The 26,676-nt window shown below is 34.7% G+C and overlaps 2 protein-coding genes across 2 annotated transcripts in view; both read right to left on the bottom strand.

Moving 5' to 3' along the window:
* Positions 1 to 26,676, bottom strand: part of LOC136039563 (large ribosomal subunit protein eL24-like) — a 126,417-nt gene that overhangs the window by 31,418 nt on the left and 68,323 nt on the right. The gene's annotated exons all lie outside the window — the stretch shown is intronic.
* LOC136039534 (homeobox protein CDX-1-like) overlaps positions 5,273 to 26,676 on the bottom strand; it is a 41,042-nt gene continuing 19,638 nt past the window's right edge. The window contains exons 2-3 of the mRNA XM_065723341.1: positions 9,697 to 9,842; positions 5,273 to 5,798 (exon numbers count right to left, since the gene is read on the bottom strand). Coding sequence (XP_065579413.1) covers positions 5,604 to 5,798; positions 9,697 to 9,842 — 341 coding nt within the window. The 3' untranslated portion in view covers positions 5,273 to 5,603. The remainder of the gene's footprint in view (positions 5,799 to 9,696; positions 9,843 to 26,676) is intronic.

Genomic DNA, 26,676 nt, shown 5'->3' with positions numbered 1-26,676 from the left:
TAGAAATAGTGAAAAACTACCTGCGGTCTACAACAGGAGATGATCGTCTCAGTCACCTCCTTTTGATATTTGCAGAGAAGGGTTTGGTAAAAAATTTGGACTATAATCAGCTTGTTGACTGTTTTGCAAAGATGAAAGCTCGGCGGTTCCCCTTGTTACCTTGAATGTTGTTATTTTTTTTTCTTGTTATGTTTTTCCTTTTTGTAAATACATTTGATCTGGAAGATTTCTGCTGAAGGGACACTGAGATTTTGGTTACAACCCTCAGCATAACAATGAAGGTTACTTTCACCGACGTATTGTTTACTTAAATAAGAAAGTTTCTCGCTGAGGAATGCCAGCCTGTAGTCTGGTTGAATTTTCCACTTTCAGTTTAATCACTTAACCTCGTTGATTGTATTCTTCGTTGTTATAATTAATCTTAGAGGTCGGTGTGCCTGAGTTCCACATTTGGTTACAGTACATTTCCAAGCAACACACGGGGTGCTGAAAATGCATTTTTACTTAGAATATTCGATCAATGTGCTGCCAAAACCCGGATTTTTCTTACGCGACACAAAGTGAATCGGGGGGGGGGCAGATGGAGTTCATGCCCACCCCAAGATTTGGCCCAAATGGCGCCTCTGCATATGATGGGTTCTAAAAATACTTTAGCATAAAGAGCGAGGTATTTAGGAGTAGATAAATACTTCGCTCTTTATGCTAAAGTATTTTTAGTAATTTCAACTATTTATTCTACGGCCTTTCTGATTCAGGGGTCATCCTTAAAGAATTGGGACAAAACTTAAGATTTAGTGTAAAGAGGGAGGCATTAACGAGGGGACAAACCCCCTCATATACATAATAAAAATATAAGAATATAACAGTATGTTACGTAAGTTAATTCTTACATTACGTATATTTTTTACTAATAAAAAACTCTAAAGCTTAAATTTTGTCCCAATTCCTTAAAAATGACCCCTGAATCACAAAGGCCGTAAAATAAATAGTTAAAATTACTAAAAAATGCTTTAGCGTAAAGATTGAGGTATTAGGAGGAGATGAACCTATCATATACGTAAAAATTTCTGTTCGTTTTCAGTTTTAATGCTGCTCCTTACTTTCATTTGGAATAACTTTTTCATAATAAATCATTTCATTGTTCTTTTTTAAAAATACCAGGAAATCCTGCACCCCCTTCATGAAAATTCTCTTCTCCCTTGAGAAATTCTTCCATGTAAAGTACCTCCCACATAACCTCCTCCTCCAACCAAGAAAATCCCCCTGAAAACGTCTGTACACTTCCCAATAACAATTACTATATGTAAACACTGGTCACAGTTTGTAACTTGCAGCCCCTTCCACGGGGACTGTGGGGGAGTAAGTCGTCCCTAAAGACATAGTTATTAGGTTTTTCGACTTTGCTAAATAAAATGGCTATCTCAGAATTTTTATCCGGCGACTATGGGAAAAATGAGCATGGGAGTGGGCCTGGGTACCCTCCAATTTTTTTGGTCACTTAAAAAGGACACTATAACTTTTAAATTTCGTTAGAATGAGCCCTCTCGCAAGATTCTAGGACCATTGGGTCGATATGATCATCAATGGGGAAGAAACAACAAAAAAAAAAAAAAACAACAAATAAACACGCATCCATGATCTGTCTTGTGGCAAAAAATATAAAATTCCACATTTCTGTAGACAGAAGCTTGAAACTTCTATTATTGGGTTGTCTGATACGCTGAATCTGATGGTGTGATTTTCGTTAATGCTTTGACTTTTGGGGGGTGTTTCCCCCTATTTTCTAAAAAAGTCAGTTTTCTCAGCCTCGTAACTTTTGATGGGCATAAATAAACTTGATGAAATATATATATTTAACATAAGCATTAAAATGCGATTCTTTTAATGTTCAATTCCTATCAAAATCAAAATTCCTATCAAAATTCCTTTTTTTTAGAGTTTCGGTTACTATTGAGCCGAGTCGCTCTTTACTACCAATTAAATAAAAAATAAGTTTTTTAAACTGAAAGTAAGGAGCAAAGTTAAAACTTAAAACGAAGTTTGACTCTTTCTCTCAACTCTACTTTTTAAAACAGTTAAAAAGCGGGGCACTGAGGAGGGAAAAGCCCCTTTCATCTATGGAATAATTTATGTTCGTTGTAAGTTTTAATATCGCTCCTTACTTTCAGTTTAAAAAACTTGTTTTTTTTTAATTTAACGTCTGAACGTTTTTGAATTGATGCATGTTTTGATTTTGGCTCTCCGCACATGAATAATTAAAACAAAACTTTGCATATTAATTTATTTTTTTTTCTAAATGGCTTTCTCATAGTTTTGATCGGACGATTTTGAAAAAAAGAGTGGGGAGGAAGCCTAGTTACCCTCTAATTTTTTTGTTACTTAAAAAGGCAACTAGAACTTTTAAAAAGATACGTAACTTACAAATTATCTTGCGTAAAGAACTTCTATATCTGAATGTTTTTACTACATATATGAGGGGGTTCAGACGTCCCCCTCGTCAATACCTCGCTCTTTACAGTAAAGCTTAAATTTTGTCCCAATTCCTTAAGAATGACCCTTGAATCACAAAGGCCGTAGAATAAATATTTGAAATTGCTACAATTACTTTAACGTAAATACTGAGGTATTGGGAGGAGGTGAACCCCTCATATGCGTAATAATTTTTGTTCCTTTTAAGTTTTAATGCTGCTCCTTACTTTCAGTTGAAAAAACTGTTTCATATTTATTTTTCATTTTTTTAAATAGTAGAAAATTCTGCACCCCCTTCATGGAAATTCTTTTCCCCCGTGACAAATTCTTCCATGGAAAGTTCCTCCCACATAACCTCCTCCCTATGACCCCTCCCCCGAACCAAAAAAATCCCCCTGAAAACGTCTGTACATTTTCCAATAACCATTACTATATGTTAACACTGGTCAAAGTTTGTAACTTGCAGCCCCTCCCACGAGCACTCTGGGGAAGTAAGTCGTCCCCAAAGATATAGTTATTAGGTTTTTCGACTATGCTGAATAAAATGGCTATCTCAGAACTTTGATCCGGTAACTTTAGGAAAAAATGAGCGTGTGAGTGGCCCTAGGTGCCCTCAAATTTTTTTGTCACTTAAAAAGGGCACTAGAGCTTTTAATTAATGTCAGAACGAGCCCTCTTACGACACTCTAGGACCACTGGGTCGATACGATGACCCCTGGGGAAAAAAATCAAATAAACACGCATCCGTGATTTGCCTTGTGGCATAAAATGCAAAATTCCGCATTTTTATGGCACATGGTATATACCAAGTGACATATAGCGATCGCAAATTCTGTCGGTCTGTCTGTCCTGGTTTTGCTACTTTAGACACTTCCAGGTAAGCTAGGACGGTGAAATTTGGCAGGCGTATCAGGAACCAGACGAGATTAAATTACAAATTGTCGTTTCCCCGATTCGACCATCTGGGGGGGGGAGTGGGGGACGGTTAAATCGGAAAAATTAGAACAAATGAGGTAAGTTTAACTTATGAACAGGTGATCGGATCTTAATGATAATTTGATGTTTGGAAGTATATCGAGTCTCAGAGCTCTTATTTTAAATCCTGACCGGATCTGGTGACACTGGGTTTTTTTTGGGGGGGGACCTAAAATCTTGGAAAACACTTAGAGTGGAGGGATTGGGATGAAACTTGGTGGGAAAATGGAGGAAGAGTAAAAATTAGAAAAATTGAGGTATTTTTAACTTACGAGTGGGTGATCGGATCTTAATGAATTTTGATATTTAGGAGGACCTCGTGACTCAGAGCTCTTATTTCAAATCCCGAACGGCATTAAGCCTCTGATTTTCCTTATAAAGCAATCAATTGATTCTTAGAATTTTGCTAGAGTTCATACCATATGATCTTTTGGCTGTTCCGACCTCGTCACAAGCGCCATATGAGCTCTTAGCTCTTGTTGTAGATAGGAGCTTGAAACTTTTATTGTAGGGTTCTCTGATACGCTGAATCTGATGGTGTGATTTTTGCTAAGATTCTACCACACTTAAGGGGCGTTTCCCCTTTCTTATAAAAGGCAAATTTTCACAGGCTCGTAACTTTTGATAGGTAAAACTAAACTTGATGAAACTTAGCTATTTAAAATCAGCATTAAAATGGAATTCTGTTGATGTAACTATTGGTATCGATATTCCATTTTTTTGAGTTTCGGTTACTATTGAGCCGGATCGCTCCTTACTATAGTTCGTTACCACGAACTGTTTGATGTGTTACCACGAACTGTTTGATCTTTAACAACAGAGTCAAAAAGTGGTCCAAATTTGGCTCCTTTTGCATTCATTGAAGTATCAACTGTAAGGAAATTTTCTCTAATCTATTGAATACTTAAATTATTATCGCGTTCTTCTTCTTTAAACATACACTTTAGGATATCTGGAACTTCTCTTGTTTTTTCTTTCCAAATGTCAATATTTCTTTCCTTTTTAACCATGCCTCTACCACTTAAATATCGATTGAGTTGTTGAGTTTCCTCATTTACTTTTTTATTACTCTCGACTTGTTAATCGGAATAATTGTTTACTTTATCTTTCATATAATTATAAATTTCCAGCAGTTAAATCTGTTTTGATTTTAAGTATTTCTAAAGTTCAATAATATCTTTATTTCTCATAGTGTTAAATTTATTTCGCAAATTTGAAATGGTTTTATTCTTTTCTATTATTTCATTTTCTAACCCTTTTTCAACTCTTGGCTGATATTAAATTTGTAGGGTTTCTTATCATCTCGGCACTTTGGATTACGCCCTACCTCAACCAAATTATCTTCAAGTAATATTTTTTTTTATTAAGATGATTATTTATTTTCTTGAATAGCTTATCTTTTCTACCAACAGCTTTAATATCAAATAGTTTAGCTGTTGCGCGTAATTCAAGAATTGTATAACAGACTAACAGACCCTTGCATACAGAATGACTAGAAGTAATTTTGGTTCAAAAAAATCTTATTATCTAATGGTTTTTAAGTCTCAGCTAATGTTGCACCTGAGCGAAAAGATTTGAAAGGATGAAGAAATTTCTATAGCTAGTAAGCGGCAATCCAATTCGATACTAATAAGCGGCAACACAATTTTACTTTTAATTTTGGGTCTGGGAAATCAGGCAGCCTGTAAACTCAGGCAGCAGTTCTTGCTACGTGAATTCTACGTGATACTAAGATCAACTTGGGACAGAGCTAATTCTCAATAAAATATGCAATCTCTTGCAAAAATATCCCGTGTACATGTCCAAAAACATAAATCCATAAGCAATGTAGAAAACATAAACAGTTTATTTGAAAAAGGCCAAAATCACGAACTGGAAATTTTAATCATACACTTCAAATACACTTTAAATTACCGCAAGTACTTCGCTATTTACTATATCAGTCTTTTTAAAACGTTCTCTCAAGCCTGTATTAATCATAAGACTTCAAAACGCTCGTCTTTATAACGACAAATCAATGTCCTTCTGTATTTGTCTCGTAAAACGTAATTTTATTTTGGAGAACCAGCTGTTCCAGTCGAATACCCTGGATGAATAATCATCATACTGTAGCTTTCGTCTTGCGACTTTAGTAGCGCAACACGCTGACACAGCAGGTATCACTGATCTTGCTGCTGTAATACAGGCTCAGGAAGTTCTTGTTTTTCTACCATACCTAAGCCCATAGGCATCACTGGCATACTTTGAATTGGATGGTAGGACATGGGATCTATTTTTTCTTTTACTGTCACTTCTTCTCGTTTCTTCATCTGTTTTCTGTCTTTAGCACGTCTGTTTTGAAACCAAATTTTGACCTGGAAAGAGTAATTTCTGCGATAAATTGGCAGAGAATTGCTTACTTTTTTATTATTTGCAAAACTTAATATCACTCAGCAATCCACTCAGTTTTGACTAGATTTTTTTTTTGAACAGTTCTATTAAAGATTCAACAGCAAGGGCGTATCCAGAATTTTTGTCTGGGAGGGGGGGGGGGGGTACAAAATACAGTTTGTTTATATGCATTTTTGTTACGTTTGTATTTATTTATTTATTTATTATTATGAATAGCGGTAAGCATCAATGCTTGTCGCAAAAACACAAAATCATAATACTAATCTAAAGTAAATTGGCAACGACAAACTAAACAGCAAAAACTTCTAAATAGCACGAAACTACACAACAAAAGCGTCTAAATAAAAAGGCGTATTTACTAATGCACTCTTAAAAATTCGAATACTCGCTGCCTCGACAACCTCCAAAGGCAAACCATTCCATGGTCCGGTAACTCTACTAACGAAAGATAATTGACCAATTTTTTTCAGTGGTTTTTGGGGATATAATTTATAATCATGCTGACGAGTAGAGTGATAATGGCTAAATTTAAAAAATAAATTTGGATCAACATCATGCACTCCTTTAATTATACGAAACACATTTACAAGGTCATTGCGACGTCTACGAAACTTCAACGACGGGAGTTGAAGCCTAGAAAGTCTCTGCGGATAGGAAAGGCGCTGAAGGTATGGGACCAATCTAGTGGCCCTTCTCTGAACCTTTTCTATCCTATGCTCATCCGTTAGACTTAATGGAAACCAAACAGAAGTATTATACTCAAGAAGAGGGCGGATCATTGATTTGTATAATAGTAAGAAATTACGAAGGTTAAACCTACTAAAGCTTCTCCTTATAGACGATAAACGATAATTTGCATTCTTTACAATTTCCGAAACATGCTTATCAAATTTCAATTGGGTATCAAAGTAAACGCCAAGGTCACGCACTATTTCCTTAGAAGGGATTCGTATGCCAGACAGCTGGTAAGTATGCACAGGGGAGAGTTTACGAGCATAGTGTAGAACAACACACTTAGAACTTAGAAGGGTTTATGAACATGGAATTAGATTTGCACCAATTAGTTAGAGTCAAGATCCTCCTGTAAAAGTTGCACATCGTTTTGGTCTCGTACTGGTAGATAAAGTTTTACATCACCCGCGAACATCTTGACAGTAGAATGCTGAACAGAGGAAGGCAGATCATTAATAATTATTAATTATCTTTTTTAATTATTTTTATTAATAATCATTAATAATCGATGTAAATGCAGTCAAAGGGTATAGCTAAATCGGCAAAACGTTGAAAGTCCAAAATAACCTCAAGAAGCTGAGTATTACAAGACCTATTTTTTCGAAAACCATGCTGAGCAGGATTCCAAAGACGATTTCCGTCAAAATACTTTTGAACGCGTGAAACAATCAACTTTTCCATCACTCGGCAAAAAATAGACGTAATTGAAATTGGCCGATAGTTTTTAAAATCTGACCTGGAGCCATGAGTTTGTCCTATGAGTTGGACAAAAATTTTGGGGGAGGGGTTCAAACCCTGTATGCCCCTCTCCCTGAATGTGGCTTCGTTCGGTAGGTATGAGTTCCATTTGACGAATCAATTACAGTTTACTGCTTTAGAGAGGAAAAACAAACGATTTCGGAAAGATTGTTAAATCATAATCACTTTTTGAGTTTTTCTAACCAAGGATTCACTTTCACATCGTCAGTTATTTGAACCTGACCAAAATTACGCTACTGAGACTGTCATTAAATGACATTTGTTGTCAGTCAGTTCAATTGCCGCATGCTTTTAAATTAACTTTTTGAAGAGGCTTTGATTTATCCTAGCTTAAACAATAGGAAAAATCTGGGGAATTTATCTTTGGGGCAAAGTTCAGTATTTGTGTTACTGATTTGGTTTTGAAAATGTTACTTCTTCAAATTCTGTACCCTAGACACTCAGTTCCTTACTCCCCTTACCGCTAGACCGCAACCTTTTCGCATTTAAATAGCTGAAATACGCAAATCCAGATGGATTGACAAGGTTCGTTTTTTTTCAGTAGGTGCTTAGTCTTCATCTTTTTGCCTTAGTTTTATGTCCTGGGTAGAAAAGAGTGAAAAAATAAATATTGAAATACAATTCAAACCATCGCGTAATACGAGCCATCAGTAAATAGAGACCAACACTAGTGTTGAGTTATAGGCTCGTGAATCCAGGCAAAAACCATGCATTCATTACTAGGCCACTCAACCAGTAGATTTATTACGCTAGAAACTAGTGACTTTGGAGATCTGTGCATATACAAAAGTAGAACAGTAAAAAAATAGAGCCCTGGAACATCTTGATAGCTTCTCTTAAGTCGCAAGGACCTTTCAAATACATGCGTCTTGAGTGTTACTTCTAAAAATGAAGGAAAAGAAAACGCAGGCCTAATGGAAACTGGATCAATGAAACAGAAATTCAAACATAACCAGAAACGAAATATTTTCAAGACGTGTAAGGCCTTTTTACGCTAGCTGGAAAGCGAAGCCTGCTTTGCTTTCTATTGTTTATTTGCGACTTACGGAAAGCGACCAGACCTTTATTCTAGAGAAGACAAGAGTTGGATAGAATCAGATGAAAAAAATCAACCCGCAAGGGGAAGTGTTTCTGGCCAGTGGGTTTTGGCGCTAAATTCAAATTACCAAGATCATAACTCTAATATAGCTTCCGATTCTGCCTTTTTTCTTCATGTTATTGATAATTACTAAAAAAATTACCATTTTGGAAATCTTGCGAGACAATGGCCGAGAACAATTATTAACACTGGTTTATTAAAAAAAAAATAATAATGATAATGGAAGCATGGTCAATTTTTAAATAAATTGCTTTGTCACTTGTTATTCGCGACTAGCCGGTGCATTTTCCACTAGCCTGTCTTATAAAGATAACTTCGTCTTCCATTGGTTTCCCACAACTGGCGCTTTTTCGCCGCTAAGTCGCAGCTTAAGCGCATAAGTGCCTCGTGTCTTCATTTCTAGTCTTCAAGATTCTCAAGTTCTCCGGATAGCAAATTTTCCTTTTTTCTTTTTACGCTTTTGAGCATTTGGAGATAGAAACTTAAAATAATTTTATTTCCATTTTTTAGTCCTTAGACATCTTAGTCATCTTTAGTCATTATTTCTAATTTAAAATTTTTTAAGTGAAATCTGGCATATAAGGTCAGGTGCGGCTTCAGGCACCACGTTATTACACACTCAATGCAGAGCCTATTGAGGCCATTGCTCCACTTTTACATCCAATCGTACAGTTTGAAAATCCTTGTATGATCCTGGTTCAAACAAGTTACAATTTGTCTACCTTTCCTCTGAAACGTTGGCGAGGGAGTAGCTGTCGGTAGTGCCCTGAGTCCACTTAGGTCCTCCAATTATGCAGAGTAGAATCATTCTATGCTTCCGGTCCGACAAAATACAACATTCCCCGCTTCATGCTATGAATTTGGGCGTATGTGGGAGAGGGAGCTGTGTTTTGGTTGGAAAACAAGCCCGCTTAGATCCTCCAACCAAAAACACAATGAAAGCCATTATCTGATTCCAGGGGAAAGAAGGTAGGATATGCCAACAAATCTGCTACAAGTTGGTGGTAGTGACTGAGAGGGGGATAGAAATTTTTGAGGGATGACAGGCTGATGAATCGCCATTGGAAATCAACACCTTAAACAATTTAAGCTCAATCAGACCAGGAAAACTAGGAAAATATTGAGCACAAAAATTCAACCCAGACAAAGAAAGTTAAATAAAGGCATTTAAAATTTCTGATGTTATGATTTATAATTTACGTTGAAAATCGTTTCCATTGTGACTATTTATGTCATTAAATCCGAAAACAAAGTTTCAAAATTCATCGTACCTGTCGTTCCGACAATCCTAACACAGTAGCCAGTTCAGACTTCCTTCTGATTGTGATATATTTGTTATAATGAAACTCTTTTTCGAGTTCTAACCTTTGGTGATCTGTATATACAACCCGATACTTGTCTTTTGTCCTCGTTTTACCTGAAAAAAAAAAGAAATGAAAACACTTGGTCCTTTTCGCCATAATTATTCTTAAGATTTTTCAGTGAATGTTATATCGAGGGCAGGTCTAGAGGTATTAGATTACAAAACTCACGATTGTGGAAGGACATACATATTTCTTTCAAAAAAAAAAATTATGTTTGAGGGGGGGCTTCTTCAAAAATTCTAAAACATGTCAATTATAGGCTATTGAATTAACTGAAAATATACAAAATTAAAGGACTAATCATGAAAATATAACTATCATCTGTTATGACATCAGTCACAATCATTCACAGGTATCACATATTTGCATTATGGCGGACCGTAGCATGCACTAAAATATTACATCCCATTCGACAAAATGCACCCTAAATCTATGAAATGAACAACATTTATTTTTTAAACTTTAGTGCGGATGGTTTATGTGAATATTGTTGTGGTTTTGCTGTAGCTGACATAACAACCGAGTCTGTTGTGAAAATGGCGATTTTCACTGAATGGTGATTACAGTTTTTGGAGATTTTCAGAGATAATCTGAGATTTTCATTGAAAACTGATGAACAATAAGTTTTGAAGAACGAAGTATGAGTCTGATCCTGAGTCAAACAATTGTGCCTAAAACTAAATTCTAAGCGTGTATAGAATCTTCTCTAAATGCTTTGCTGTAAGAACATAAATTTATTAAAACATTTTTTTTCAGTTTTCGTTTAAACTTGCCTTTAAATACAGGCAGTGAAAAGTGTATATAATCGCTGCTGATATTAGATCAGCAAACGTTTGTCCTATATTCTTAAAGCATATACATAAAACACTGGTAAAATATTCTCTTTTTTATTAGTAATAGTATATTGAAGGTATGTTTGCATTTCAGATTTGCTTAACTTTCCTTTATCGCATTGATAAAGTGTGGACAATTCCAACTGATTAAAATTTGAAAAAAATTAAACAACTGATACGAAAAACCAATGGATTCATTTTAAATACACGAACGACTAGGAAAAATCCTCTTGACGTATAAATATTTTTGAGTCAGTAAACTAAGAATTATTCCGATTTTCTAGGATTAGTTCCAACAGAAAATGCCATTTTCCTAATCTAGAACAAATAGCGGCATTTCAGTCAAACAACGAAGCTAATCTCACAAGTCCCCGGACGCGCATTTGAAGTCATGTTTAACTACTATGATAAGAAATATACAAGCTGATTTCAACGCCTAGTTTGAAAGATAGCAATTTATTTACTAAACATGTTAGCAAGTTGTGGCACATAATAGGAGCATAATTATAGTTGTATCCATTTAGTCCCTTTCTTTTTTAGATATTCAGGTCGTCTAATTATTTTTTCATATAGATTTAAAATTAATACTTTCAATGAAGTTGCTACTTTTTTGGTACTTGTGTATTATTCAGAACACACTCAATAAGTGAAGTTAGGTTCTTTCGTGAAACAAACTACGGTGCAGTTACATTTTAATTAGGTAAACCTAACCTAAATGTTCCTTCTCGCAAGAGTATAAAGTCATGTTGTGTCCATTGACGCACTGTTTTATTGTGGGCGACAACTCCTTATCCTGAAAAAATATAATTGCCTCTTTTTCAGTCTTTGGAAATCCCAAATCTTCATTTCTAGATCCATGTTCAGACACTATCTTCTATCACTATGCGTAGCAAACTAAATTGAGTTTTGTCTTTGTGGCTATGAAACTGGATTTTCTCATAAAATGTAGCTGCATCGTAGTTTGTTTAACGAGAGAACCTAACTTCACTTATTGAGTGTGTTCTGAATAATGCACAAGTACTTTTTTTTGTATTATAACCTACTTATTGCTACTGAGCGATTTGCTTAGCTCTAAGTCGGCGTTAAAACGCATTGAATTTTTAAAATAACGACGGGAATGATTTTAAACATTTTTAAATTGAATTTGCTTATTAAAGGTTATGCCTATTTTTACATACTTCTGCAATTTCATTTTCTTTCGGAAGGTAATGTGAACTAAGAATCTATGTGCTTCTACGGTATATAATTACATAAAAAAAACTAGGTTTTTTTAACTGAAAGTAAGGAGCGACATTAAAACTTAAAACGAAAGAAATTACTCCGTATATGAAATGGATTGTTCCCTCCGCAATCCCTCGCTCTTTACGCTAAAGCTTTTAATTGTTTTAAAAAGCAGAATTGTGGCAAAGAGTCAAACTTTAGCGTAAAGAGCGAGGGATTGCGGAGGGAACAATCCACTTCATATATGGAGTAATTTCTGTTCGTTTTAAGTTTTAATGTCGCTCCTTACTTTCAGTTAAAAAAAACCTAGTTTTTTTTATGTAATTTCTGAACGTTTTTGATTTAATGCATGTTTGATTTTGACTCTCCACACGTAAACTATTCAAACGAAATTTGCATATTAATTCCTTTTTTGGCTAAATGGCTTTCTCTTAGTTTTGATCATACGATTTTGAGAAATATGGGATGGGGAAGGAGGCCTAGTTGCCATGCAATTTTTCGGTTACATAAAAAGGCAACTATTAATTTTAATTTTAACGAATTTTTTTATTAGCAAAAAATATACGTAACTTTAGAATTAACTTACGTAACAAACTTTTGTATTCTTTAATTATTATTATGTATATGAGGGGGTTTGTACCCTCGTTAATACCTCGTTCTTTACACTAAATCGTAAGTTTTGTCCCAATTCTTTAAGAATGACCCCTGAATCAGAAAGGCCGTAGAATAAATAATTGAAATTACTAAAAATACTTGAGCATAAAGAGCGAGGTATTTATCTCCTCCTAAATACCTCGCTCTTTATGCTAAAGTATTTTTAGAACCCCTCATATGCGTAATAATCTCTGTTCGTTTTAAGTTTCAATGCTACTTCTTCCTTTCATTTGAAAAAACGTTTTCATGTTTATTTTTCATTGTTTTCTTATAGTAATGCTAGAGAATCCTGCGCCCTTTTCATTGAATTTTTCTTCCCCCATGACAGATTCCTCCAAGGAAAGATCCTCCAACATAGCCCCCTCTCCTCAGCCCCACCCCCAAACAAAATAAAATCCCCCTGAAAACGTCTGTACACTTCCCAATAACCATTACTATATGTAAACACTGGTCAAAGTTTGTAACTTGCAGCCCCTCCCCCAGGGATTCTGGGGGAGTAAGTCATCCCCAAAGACATAGTTATTATGGTTTTCGACTATGCTGAACAAAATGGCTATCTCAAAATTTTGATCCGTTGACTTTGGGAAAAAATGAGCGTGGGAGGGGGCCTAGATGCCCTCCAATTTTTTTGGTCACTTAAAAAGGGCACTAGAACTTTTCATTTCCGTTAGAATGAGCCCTCTTGCGACATTCTAGGACCACTTGGTCGATACGATGACCCCTGGAAAAAAAAAACAAAAAAAAAAAAAAAACAAATTAACACGCACCCGTGATTTGTCTTCTGGCAAAAAATACAAAATTCCACATTTTTGTAGATAGGAGCTTGAAACTTCTACTGAAGGGTTCTCTGATACGCTGAATCTGATGGTGTCATTTTCACTAAGATCCTACGACTTTTAGGGGGTGTTTCCTCCTATTTTCCTAAATAAGGCAAATTTTCTCAGGCTCGTAACTTTTGATGGGTAAGACTAAACTTGATGAAACTTATATATTTAAAATCAGCATTAAAATGCGATTCTTTTGATGTAGCTATTGATATCAAAATTCAATTTTTTAGAGTTTTGGTTACTATTGAGCCGGGTCGCTCCTTACTACAGTTCGTTACCACGAACTGTTTGAAAAGTGCAGAGTAATTACGCGTTGTCAATGTCGCGTTGACCGATTACAAGGCGCAGTTTTGCAATCCTGTATGACAAAAAGGATAACACAAGTTTTAGGAGTTTTGTTATACATTAAAAGTTTAGAGACCATTAGAAACACCATTAGAAGTCAGCTTTTTTCCAAGCAAGCCACAACCCTCAAAAATCTCATAAAATATCATAAAACCATCATAAAACAGAAATCATTCTCGGCTGTTGCATAAATTAAAAGATTTGTGTTCCACTCTGTAGTATGCTAAGTTTTAAATAGCAACAGCTAAAAACATATACAGGGGGAGGGGGCTACCGGGTTTGAACCCCCCTTCTGAAATTTTTTTTTCGAATCGTAATCATGTAATGAAATTACATATAAACCAATTTTTGATGCATTTTTAAAGTTTTTCTCCGCTTTAAACAAAAATCTTGGATATGTCCTTGACAACAGCGTAATACCCCATAAAATTGGTTGATATTTACTGTGAAAGAAGCACCCTAAAAATTGTGGAAGTATAAGGTGAACAAATTCGAAATTGGCACTTCCCCCTTAGTTAAAGGTTATTATTAGTTCTTTTTTGGATTTTATTTTTGTATTCCTGAGGGCATTTACATCAAACTTTAAAGTCTTTAAAGCTTATAATTATTTGTAAACTTCTATCAAACAAAGTTCCATATTCAGAAACCAACTCTTTTTATTTTATTTTTTTCGAAGGGATGAAACACGCGATATCCTCTTTCATTCTATTTCACACATTTCCAGCTAATTCCAAATTAGGTAGATATCCGCTGCGTACCAATTACTTTAACATGAAAAATTTCGACCGAAGTACGCTAATTCCCTGTCGAAGACACGAATTTACCACTAACTCCCATTGGTTGCATCCTTGTTATGCTTGACTGTATTTATGACAGGGGACAATAAAAATTTATAGCCCTTAGCCGTTTTTTCTCCTATACCTGCGGTAGGAGTTGCTGAGTTCTCATGCATTTTGATAGGTAAGCGGTATACAACAAAGCAATTGCATTCCAGTTGGGCCACTTCATTCCTTTGACTTGCCAAATTGTTGCCTTGGAATAAATATAACAGATGGAATGAGTTGCAAATAGACCCTCCTGATTTCGAATTTTAAAGCAAAATAAACAAAAACACCTTACTCTGGAATTTCTTTTATTTGAATTAATACACACACATATATATATATATATATATATATATATATATATATATATATATATATATATATATATATATATATATATATATATTAAACAAGTAATCAAGTTGATTACTGTTTATGTTTGCGGGAATACTTTTCGAGGGATTGCCAATTGTCTGAAATCACAAACACCAGGTGGTAAGTGCCAAGCGTGGCGGAACTGGCTTGGCGTTTCCTGGGATATGTGGCGGAACTGTGTGGCGTACTTGGTGCTCCAAGATCTAAGCCAAGTGGCATAAAGTGAGCAATCGTTGGTACTTCTCCAAGACAATACTTAGCCTGTTTTAGCTGTCCGACTCCTCCCCCTTAAAAAAATAGCTCTCCTAAAATAAACTCATCTGTAAATGCCTGATTGGGCTATTCAATGGAATGAAATTCAAGCTGGAAAGGACTAGGAGACAAATTCAATTTAAGTTTATATTCGTGGATTTTTTCAATGTCAAAATGGGCTCCTCGACTTCTTAGATAAAACAGCTAACATAAATCTCATTTCCTGTTACATTTCGCAAAGTGTAAATTGACCGACTTGGACACAAAAGATTACTTATCAGTAGTGAAAAGAACAGTTTTGATTACTTGCTTATAAATATGCCAAACATACGATATCGGCAATATTTCTTAATAGAGGAATAGACAATTACACAATCGTCGGACCTAATGCATGCATGTTCTAGACAAAGTGACCATGTTATTCATAATACTAGGTCCCTAAGCATGGTGGCTGGTGTTTACCCCCCCCCCCACGTGGAAAATATGTGAAATATGTGAGAATTCTATTTGAGTTTTTTCAACAATACCAGAAATCCGGCTCTCAATGAAAAATTCCGCTACTTGTGTATTATACGTCACTCTCAAGTTTACGATATGTAAAGCTCAAGAACAAATCGGTTCCTTCGTTATTTTCTTCGTTACTTTAGAAACAAATTTGTCCCATATATTTGTACATTAAAGGGGGAGGGGGAGAGTGTAGCGGGTCTGCATGCAAAATGTGTTAGTTAAAATTATTCTTCAAATTATGAACTAATGATTGTTTTCTGACTACAAACTGTCCAAACACTTTACCCCCCCCCCTTATGTGTAAATATATAACCCAAATTATACATTTCCCATCTATTCTGTCACTTGTATTTGTCTTGTCTCATGCTAAGCTGATAGATATTAACGAAGAAGCCGATTTTTATTGAGAGATAGAATTCTCAAACTTCGAAAGCCTTATTTTCCACGGGGGGAGGATGTTTTCCATGAGGAGGGTGTATTTTCCAGGGGGAATAAACGCCTAGAACCCTAGAGCATCGTGATTTTCCGAATATTGAACAATTTTGCGGTTTTGGAATATATCCGGTCTTTTGTCAAAAGGGAACTGAAGCCCATCTACCCTCTCCGATGATTGCCCCTAGAATGATGCTTATAATCAGGGGTGTGTTACTTATTGTTTCAAATGACAGCAACTTCACTCTGCTAGGGTTTAATTCTACCGTCAAAATTTCAATAAGTCTCAAAACCTTATCGTTATTGCAAGACACACAAATTACGTCTTTCAAATAAGGCAAAAAGCCGTGGAAAATACCCTCTCAGTTGGAAACGAAGTTTATTGGACATCCTTATATAGAGGTAATTTCCTGTAATTCAAACATAAATACATGTAGCCAACCTAAATGGTTATTGATCAGGGCCAGGGTAATTCTCTGGTACTTTCAACACTTCTTCTATGCACTATGTTTTGTCATCAGCAAATATAGTTGAACGCTAATACATATTCCTTGAAATCCAGGGGCGTAGCTACGTTATTTTTATTGGGGGGGGGGGACAAGAGGGGGTGCTATTGAAGTAGGTGTTATTCAAGCAGTAGTGAAGAAAAGTAGCTATTTAACAAACATGCTACTCGGTGAATTTAAAAACATTTCGCAATACATTATAAACACACATTAAACAATCACATATATTAAGGGCTGGTGCTTTATTTTTGTTACAATTGTCAGCAATAAGCTGCTGCAGACGACAGTAGTATAGCGTAAACAAGCTTTAGGGTGGGCAATGGTGAATGTAGTACACACTCGGCTTTTTTTTAGCCAGATTTACCGCTAATGCTGCAGTAAATACCTCCCCTCAATATCCCCCAACTCCTGTGCCCAGACCAAGATGCTCAATCTCATAATTGAACCAACTCTATTCTAATAGCCCCGGGTATCGCTATTCATGTGCTCGTAATTTTGAATGGATTTTTACCCTGTAAGATTTAATTTGTTGTAATAAACTTTTAATGTACGTGATTTATTGAAATATTATTTATGATTTTTATTAAATTAATATGTTTGTGGGTTCAACGATTTTTATTAATAAATAAATAGCATTGAAATCATCAGGCCACGTAACGCCAAAACAAAAATCATAGGCAGCGCAATAGCGCTGTCTAAGTAAAGATACAGGATAAGTAAAAGCACTGCCGAAGATTCGGTAACATTATATTGTGACATATTCCCCACATTTAAATAGCGACGGTATTTCAAATTTGAAAGCATTCGAAAAATAAAGTTAGAACTATTAAATTATCCTTTAGGCATTGTTTGACAAAGACTATCTAGAAAATTTAAACAAATCTTAGCATCATTGCGACAGAAACCTTAAACTAATTAAAAATTGGATGGGATGCCAATTAGAAAGGAAAATTTACTCCTAGAGTTTGAAAATTTCCTTCCCCTTTATATCTTTGCAAGAAAAAAAAAGAATTCTATAAACATTACACAAAAGTTTTTCTTGTCTAAATCAGGGTATTGGGGCTGGGTATATATATATATATATATATATATATATATATATATATATATATATATATATATATATATATATATATATATATATATATATATATATATATATATATATATATATATATATATATATTTCCGGGGGGGGGGTGTACACTGAATATCGTTTTTATGCCTATAATTCGCTTCACAAAAAACACTCGGTCTCTTAGTGCTGCATGATGAAACTGATAACAATAGAAAAAGAGAATGTGTTGGTACCGCTTACACGTGCACAAAAATTTCTAAATTGTGAGAAAAACATACATATTTTGTTTAAATTCGCACTATTTTATTCAAAGCTGATATTTCATACAACATGCTGATACAGAGATAAGTGTCCCGTAAGTAGTGCTGGCCTTGCGTGAAATGCAACTAATTTCAGTCATATTTCTTAGCACATATGTCAATTCTTTTATTGGAGCTGGTTAAAAGAAATATTTAGAAAAATTTTTTAGCAAAAATAAAGCATGGTATTATAGAGGCATTTAGGTGATGGAAAGGAGGCAATGGAGGCATTGTACATTTATGGGTCACTATGTGAATCCAAAACGCAAGGAATAGGACGTAATCAGCGCTTCTTAAGCATCTCAATGACAAATAAGAATCAGAACTTCAATTAAATACTGAAAATAAAAATTAAACAATTAGGTGATTCCTGGAGCGAATCCCCCTTTACCGAATTCCACGTCAAAAAACCACTAGATTCGAAAATCTAGTTATAGTGTGAACATTAATATAAAAATCGCTAAACTTATTTTTTTTTCAATGATTTTTTTTTCGTTCAGAAAATTCTATCCACTGTATATCTTCTTATTCTTTAATGATGCCATTTCTGTAGAACAGGTAGATGTAGAGGATGTATTCGTTTTCACTTTTTAAAGCTTTAAAACAAGAGAATCTAATCTTGATTTGATAGATTTCAGGAAGGAAAAACACCTTTGATATTAGGGAAAAAATTGACCTGAGCAAATGTGGCAAAACAGGAAGCATAGAACATTTTTTTAGTTTTGTCATTGATTATTTCACAATTTTACTTGATTATAAGGTTTCAAAGACAGTATATTTGGAAAAATATGATATATTTTGAAGTGTAATGGACCCCTATTTTTCTTGCCTCTCTATGATAAAAACGAGCATTGATTATTTAAAAAAAAATTCTCTGCTCAAAGTAAAGAGCAAATTTGACACTAATATGAGCAAAAGTTTTAAAGCTACATTAGAAGTTATGGTTCTGCCAAATTATTAGGGGGCAGCTGCCTCTCCCCCAGCGATGCCACAGTTGAAATTTACAGCAGCTTTTGTTTAATCTTCTTATATGTATATCCAGCTTAGGGAAGAATGATCTTGAACTTCAGCAAAATGGATGAGAATTTAATAGTTTCGTTTAATATTAAAACATAATTATTTATATCATAGTCAGGTAAAATTCTAGTTAATTGACTTCTTGCTATCTATGAAAGGGTTTAGGTTAGGAAAATGAAACTTTCAGGAATGGGTCTACAGGCTAAAGTATGTCCCGGGAAGGTATTTTGAAATACCCACCTCCATTCCTTCTCCCTCTAGCGGACCCTGAAATTTGCCTACATGACAGGTCCTATACCTATTGAAATTTTGATAAAACAACATTTTACCTTAATTTTCAGTTACTAGTTGCTTTTTATCTGCCTTTAGTTTTGAAAATGCAATTCCTGTTATTTGAGTAGAATTTGGAGCCATATCAATGTCTTTTTTTTCAAAATTTAGGAAATGTATTTGCATATCTTTAAAACCTTATAAAATGGAATTGAGCAAAGTTATGAAGCTGAAAACAATTTTGTTGTACTACAATTAAGCAGAAGATCTATTTTGCAAGGTTTCACTTTTATAACGTATATATTTTTAAAGGTCATCAAAAGTCAGGGCCCTCTAGAGGGAGAAGGAGTGGGGGTAGTTGTTTAAACCCTTTGAAGATTTTACATCAACGCTAATATGGGAATGCGTAAAAGCCCAAAGGCCTAAAACATCTAAATTGGACTCAGTCAAAATGGCTTCTGAATAGTTCAGACGGCTAATAGTTTATATGGTACGACTAACAGTTGGAAAATGGCTGCTTCAAATTAAGATGTGAATCAGCTTCCTCCCAAGATCAAGAGTCGGCAGTACTAAGCTAAACACAACGGGTGCAATAAAAAAACACTTTTTCTCTTCGCTAAGAGTTGTCGCCATTTTTGGAAGTTTCCACTTTCCACCACCATTTCAAAATAAAATAGCGACGAAGACCACACTGCCTTTCCATAACAAACAAATACAACGTAGAGACAATAGGGAAAATTTCAAGACAGTGGAAATTATTTCTGTAGATATTTCGGCCCTATGTCCAAGGGCCGTCTTCAGCACAATACGAGAATAAGAGAGAAACTATATATATATATATATATATATATATATATATATATATATATATATATATATATATATATATATATATATATATATATATATAAAAGAACTTACATCAAATTGTGAGGATTAAAACTGAATAATTAAAAACACATTTTAAAACTTTTTTTAAAAATAGCCCTAGCATCCTTACTTCAACGAAGTTCAACCAGGACTGCGAAAAGAATGAAATGAGAATATAAGCTCATTCAAACTGAAGAGAATAAAATGATTAGATGCAATTTCTTAAAGCTAATCTTGCTTGTTTAGCAGCCTGTCTCAAAGGCCTTTTCGTAGTTGGTTCAGTACTACTATAAAATCGGTTTAGTAAAATATTTTGTTAGATCATTTTTAAATAAATTTGAGTATAAAGAATTTAGTGAGCATTCCCCCAAGTCCCTGTTCAAAGAAATATTATTATTTATTTTGAGATTAATTTCGATTGATTCTCGGACCACCTGTTTTATTCCCAAATCATTACTAATGAGTGAAGAGTTTTCAAAAAATATCATGTGGGACGGATTATTAAATATATGCCAACCTAAAGCAGAATCAAAGGAGTTGTTGGAACTATTTGAAATTAAGGCCTTGTCTATGTCATTTTTATGCTGTTGTAACCGTTTGTCTAGATTCTGATGGGTCCTGCCGACATAGTATTTTCCGCAATCACATGTTATTTGATAGACCCCTCTTTGGCGAGTAACTGGGGTCTTATCTTTACCCGAGTTTAAGAAATTGATGATTTTAAAATTATTAGAAAAAACTACTTACAGATTATTTTTTGTGCAAATATTTTTTAAATTTGTTGTGATCTTTGGGATATACGGAAGATAGACAATATTTAAGGGCTTATTAGTAGCCTCACATTGTGAAATATCTTCTTCGATTTTACAAGAATGTCTTTTTATTCTACGGTTAATTATTTTATTGACAAAATGAATGGGGTATCCATTACCAAAAAGAATTTCGAGGTATAGCAGCCTATTCCTTACCTTGAATGTCTGTTTGTATCCTTTTGTCTTATTAAATATAACTAGGAGCATTTAAATAATAAAATAATAAAAAACAACATACAAACAATATAGAAAGACTTCGAAACAATTTACAAAGACCATTAAGAGACTGCTAATTTCACATGGTTTTAAATAGCTTAGCAAGAGCCATTAGGTTTTTGAAAACTTCCGAAATAGAAATTAAACACAAAAACAAGTCTCTTCTACTGAAAGTAAAGAACAATATTAAAACTTAAAGAGGAAAAAAACTTATTATGAGAGGAGGCTGGTGCCTCCTTAAAAAATTCACTGCTTACACTATTTTGTTTAATTCTTGAACAATGAAAGGTCTAACAATAAAGCAACGTGAGAGACAGAGTAAATTTCTCCCAGAATGAATTTACAAAGAAAAGGATTATTTTTGTTTTACGTTTGGTTTAGATATTCAATTCAAATATACTGAAAGCAATCAGTAAATAATACGCATGCAATTATTAACTGGCTATATTTGTCGCAGTTTGTTTCTGTTCGTTTTAGCGAATACAAACCGTTTTCTTTTATATTTAAACGTTCTCAATTAGAACTGAACTGTCAATTGTCCTCATTATATACTTTCTTCAACTCTAATTAAAAAATCCCATCCCTATTGGCCTTATTTCCCCTTTTTGAGGTTGCAGCAGGAGATGCCATGGTAATTTTCCTTTAGGTCCATTCTACATGGGATTATACTCAATGAGAATTTAGCTGATGCTAATCAAAAATTCCATGAAACATTCTGATTGGCTCAAATTAGCACTAACTAAATCCCGATATAAGATGACCCCATTGTAATTGGTCTTTTTGGGAGAGCTGTGATAAAAAAAAAATTCTTGTGTAAAGCTAGGCACAGAAAAACCTTTTTTTGTTACCCAGTTTCGAGAATTTTCTTTCTTTTATTTTGATTTAGACCTTGCACATTTCTTAGCCTTTGTTGGAGCACAATCCCCAAATGACACCCGGGACAATCATTATCATAGTGGGGGGAGACATTGGGGTCATAGCCTTTATATAGCTAACCAATTTTAGCACGTTTTTCTATTATTGTATCTGACTGACATCTTAATTCTACTGCTTTTGACCCCCTATGAACTGTCAAATCAATCACAGTATTATGATAACTAGAATATCGCTTAAACCATGACATTTACTAACATTTATGGCAACCTGGCGCACTCATCCTTTTAGTATACCATTAAGCTTTGGCCAATATCCAATAAGAAATTTATGCTTTTAGTGCTGCATTTTCGGTCCCGATATTTTGATCGAGCTGTACATAAACATTTTTAATTACACCTTCCAGCTAATCCGAGTGACTCGAGATTTGTAGGGTAAAGATTTGTTTTTATAATGGCATATACTTTGTTAATTTGATAGGTGGAGAACATCTACAATTTTGGGGGGCAATATTTATCCCCAGGTCGTTGAAAAGTATAGCTTCTATGTACAGATATGCAGATTGTTCCACATTTGAGGTAGTTTTCACTAGATCTGTTGTTACTTAGATCCTCCCACCAGACCGCAGAGGTAGAACGTTTATGGTGTAGAGATGAAAATAATAGAAAAAATTGCAAGAATAATCGAATTATCCCAAAATTTGAATAACTGTTAAAATAAAAATCTCAAGAATTTAGGGAGCCCGGGATGTATCTCCATCTCCATGTTAAAAAACAACAACAAAAAGCAAGGTTAGTGTTTGCATATCTATATTTACATTACTTGAAAGTGAACAATATTTGATTATGTAAATGACAGACTTAAGGAGATAGTTTAGAATAATTGAAATCTGAAAAAAAAGACTAAAATGAAAATAATCACAAATCCAAATACTGATACTATTCTAGAGCTTAGAGTTTTGAGCTGACACTTTTGGAAGTTAAGCAATGTGACTGAAAAATATTAAGTTTCCAGCTTAGAACCTTTGGGTGCTATATTGTTGATAGGAAGAAGCCTTGTCTATACCAGGCGCACATTTCCTTACACACCTTCTAAATATTGTTATGAACTTAAGCATTTAAGAACTGATTGAATACATTTACACTAATATCTATGAGAAAAGTTCAGTTGGTTAAGTGAACTGTCAAGTTAAAGTTTTGTGGCAGAAACAAAATCTCCTCCTGATTTCTCTAAATCAATAGCATAAAACAAAACATGTTGAATAAATTTATTTTATTTCATGTAACTCGTTTGTTTATCTACAATTTCCCTATCATTTTTTGAAACCTCCAGTACCCTTATTCTGAAAGGGGAAGTTTGTCTGGTGTAAGATATTGATTTTAGCTATCACAATGAGAAGGAAACTGAATACTTCTGTCTAAATACTCACGGCACGAAATGGTGCACTCCAAATCTTCCCGTTCATTCTGTTTAAAGAAACAGTCGAAACTACAGTTTTACAGTTGTACTAACAAAACTTTCACTTTTGTAAAACTACACAAGTTGATCTTGCGTTAACTAATTGCTAGTTTGGTCGAAATTACTCTGTGATTTCATGACGGTCCTTCAACCAAATTTGCTTGGATCGTCAATGCCAGATTTACTTGATATTCATAGCTTTGCTTGCAAAATCCCGATTAGATTAATTTTTCTGATTTGATTAAATCGTAACTAAATTATAATTAAATGTTGTATTTTCGAAGCCCAGATGAAGAAAATTAAAAAATTTTATAGAAATTTACCAGCACTAATATTTATAATAGACCACTTTGGCATCCAACTACGTGGAGTGGGTGTGCTAGCCACACCATATCTCCATATGTGGTCGTATGATAATAATTAATACTTAATTGGAACGCCATTGCCTTCGTATGTTTACCCACTCCTTGCCACGAAAATGTAACTAGAGAAATGCTGTTAGACGGTAGAAACTGAATTATTGCTAGAAAAACTTGAAAAAACACATTTTTATAGAATGGCTATTGCCTTTAATACCCAAACTACTGATAGATGTAGAACTCAATTTCCTATGATGATTCTAAGATCAAGGTCAACACATAAACAGTGTTTTTACTTGTCCTTTAAGGGTGAATCAGAATCTTTCCTTAGGCACCATTACCAACATGGTAGGACTATCCTTTGAAAAAGTTTCTCTTCTAAAACGCTGCTTAAAAGCGTTATGTCTGTGTTATCCGTTAAATTTTTCTTGCTCTTTTTTTAATTAAATGAAAAAAACAAGTTTTTTAACTGAAAGTAAGGAGCGACATTAAAACTTAAAACGAACAGAAATCACTCCGTATATTAAAGGGACTATTCCCTCCTCAACGTCCCGCTCTTTACGCTAAAGTTTGACTCGTTCTCTCAACTCTACTTTTTAAAACAGTTAAAAACCTTTAGCGTAAAGAGCGGGGCGTTGATGAGGGAGCAGTCCCTTTCATATACGAAGTGGTTTCTGTTCGTTTAAGTTTTAATGTTGCTCCTTACTTTCAGTTAAAAAAAAAACTTGTTTTTTTATTTAATTTCTGAACGTTTTTGAATCAATGTATGTTTTGATCTTGCCTCTCCGCAGATGAATAATTAAAACGAAATTTGCATATTTTTTTTTGCTAAAATGGCTTTTTCATAGTTTTTATCGAATTATTTTGAGAAAAAAGGAACGGGGGAGGAAGCATAGTTGCCCTCCAATTTTTTGGTTACCTAAAAAGGCAACTAGAGATATGAACCCTAACAATGCGAATAATTTCTTTCCGTTTTAAGTTTTAATGCTGCTCCTTACTTTCAGTTGAAAAAACTTTTCCATATTTATTTTTTCATTGTTTTTTTTTAAATAATGCTAGAATTTTCTGCGCCCCCTTCATAGAAATTATCATCCCCCATGACAAATTCCTCCATGTAAAGATCCTCCCATGTGACCCCCCCCTCAACCCCCCTTCCTTCCAAAAAAGTCCCCCTGAAAAGGTCTGTGCACTTCCCAATAACCATTACTATATTTAAACACTGGTCAAATTTATAACTTGCAGCCCTTCTCCTTTGACTGTGGGGGAGTAAGTCATCCCCAAAGACATTGTTATTAGGTTTTTGGACTATGCCAAACAAAATGGCTATGTCAAAATTTTGATTCGCTGACTTTGGAAAAAAATGAGCGTGGGAGGGGCCCTAGGTGCCCTCCAGTTTTTTGGTCACTTAAAAAGGGCACTAGAACTTTTAATTTCCGTTAGAGTGAGCCCTCTCACGACATTCTACCACCACTGAGTCGATACGATCACCCCTGGATAAACAAAAACAACTTAAAAAAACAAATATATACGTAACTATTGTAACTATTGGTATTAAAATTCTGTTTTTTTAGAGTCTTGTTTACTATTGAGGCGGGTCGCTCCTTACTACAGTTCGTTAATACGAACTGTTTGATACGAAAAATATCATTTTCTTATTTCGGTTTGATGCATGTTTGCAATGCACTTCTAAGACCAAAAAGAAAGAAAAATCTAATCGACAGCGTAATGTACGAATAAATATTATATTTTGTCAAGTTCAGCGGTAGAGCTTGTTCTGATAGTATCACTTGCTGTTCATAACATTAAATCCCCTCCACCCAGTCCCGGAAGCTGCAGGCCGTATATCTACTCTAGCCAGAATAAAGAGAGTATTTTACGCGGTAGTTGTGTATTATTTAGAACACACTCAATAAGTAAAGTTAGGTTCTTTCGTGAAACAAATTACGATGCAGATACATTCTATGGGAAAATCCGGTTTCATAGACACAAAGACAAAACTCAATTTAGTTTGCTACGCATAGCGATATAAGATAGTGTCTGAACAAGGATTTTGAAATGAAGATTTGGGATTTGCCAAAGACTGAAAAAGAGACAATTATATATCTGCGTTCTGGGTACATAATTCTTTTGTTTCTAATTCTGTTTGTTTTATGCTATGTTCATATTCACTCAAGCCCAGAATTGTTCTCCACAAGATAATAAAATTTTCTGATGTTACTGTTTGTATAAATCACTCTAGTGTCAAAACTACATATAATGGACAGGACAGTCTAGTGTTTCTTAGACAAAAAAACTCGTATTTATTAAATAGGGGTATGTTTATGGTCTCTTTCAAATTACAGTTCTTTTGCTAGATTGAAACTTATATTTCGAGTGGTTTTAGGCTAACTTTTAAGTTCGGGGGATTTTCTGAATGTATTTGAACATCTCTTATACAAAATTTGTAGAGTTGCTCCCAAGCTCCCTTAAAATGCTATTTGATGGGATGACACACCAGATCTTCGCTAAGTATACATTTCTTAGAAATACCGAGAAAATACTAACATTTCTGTGATTAAAAGGTAAAGGATAGGTAAAGGATACGGCATTAGACTTTACAGTCCCTACCGGTGGTGCTGGTCTCCGTTTCTTGGCCCTTCAGCCAGGAAGTGCAATGAGAGGTTGGGGGCCATCCATCCTGTGCTTTCGCACACCCTTCCTGTTCATCTTCCCCAGATTTCTCCAGGTACCCATTTAGAGCTGGGTCGACTTTGGCTAAGCTTACAGAGTAACGCCACTGACCCCCGTCCCAAACTAAACAATTGGGTGCACTGGGATTCGAACCCGCGCCCTCTCAGAGAAAGGATCCTGAATTCAGTG

This window comes from Artemia franciscana, chromosome 2 (assembly GCF_032884065.1).
Source record: "Artemia franciscana chromosome 2, ASM3288406v1, whole genome shotgun sequence".
In the NCBI taxonomy this organism is placed as follows: Eukaryota; Metazoa; Arthropoda; class Branchiopoda; order Anostraca; family Artemiidae; genus Artemia; species Artemia franciscana.
This window is presented reverse-complemented; position numbering and strand designations above follow the sequence as displayed.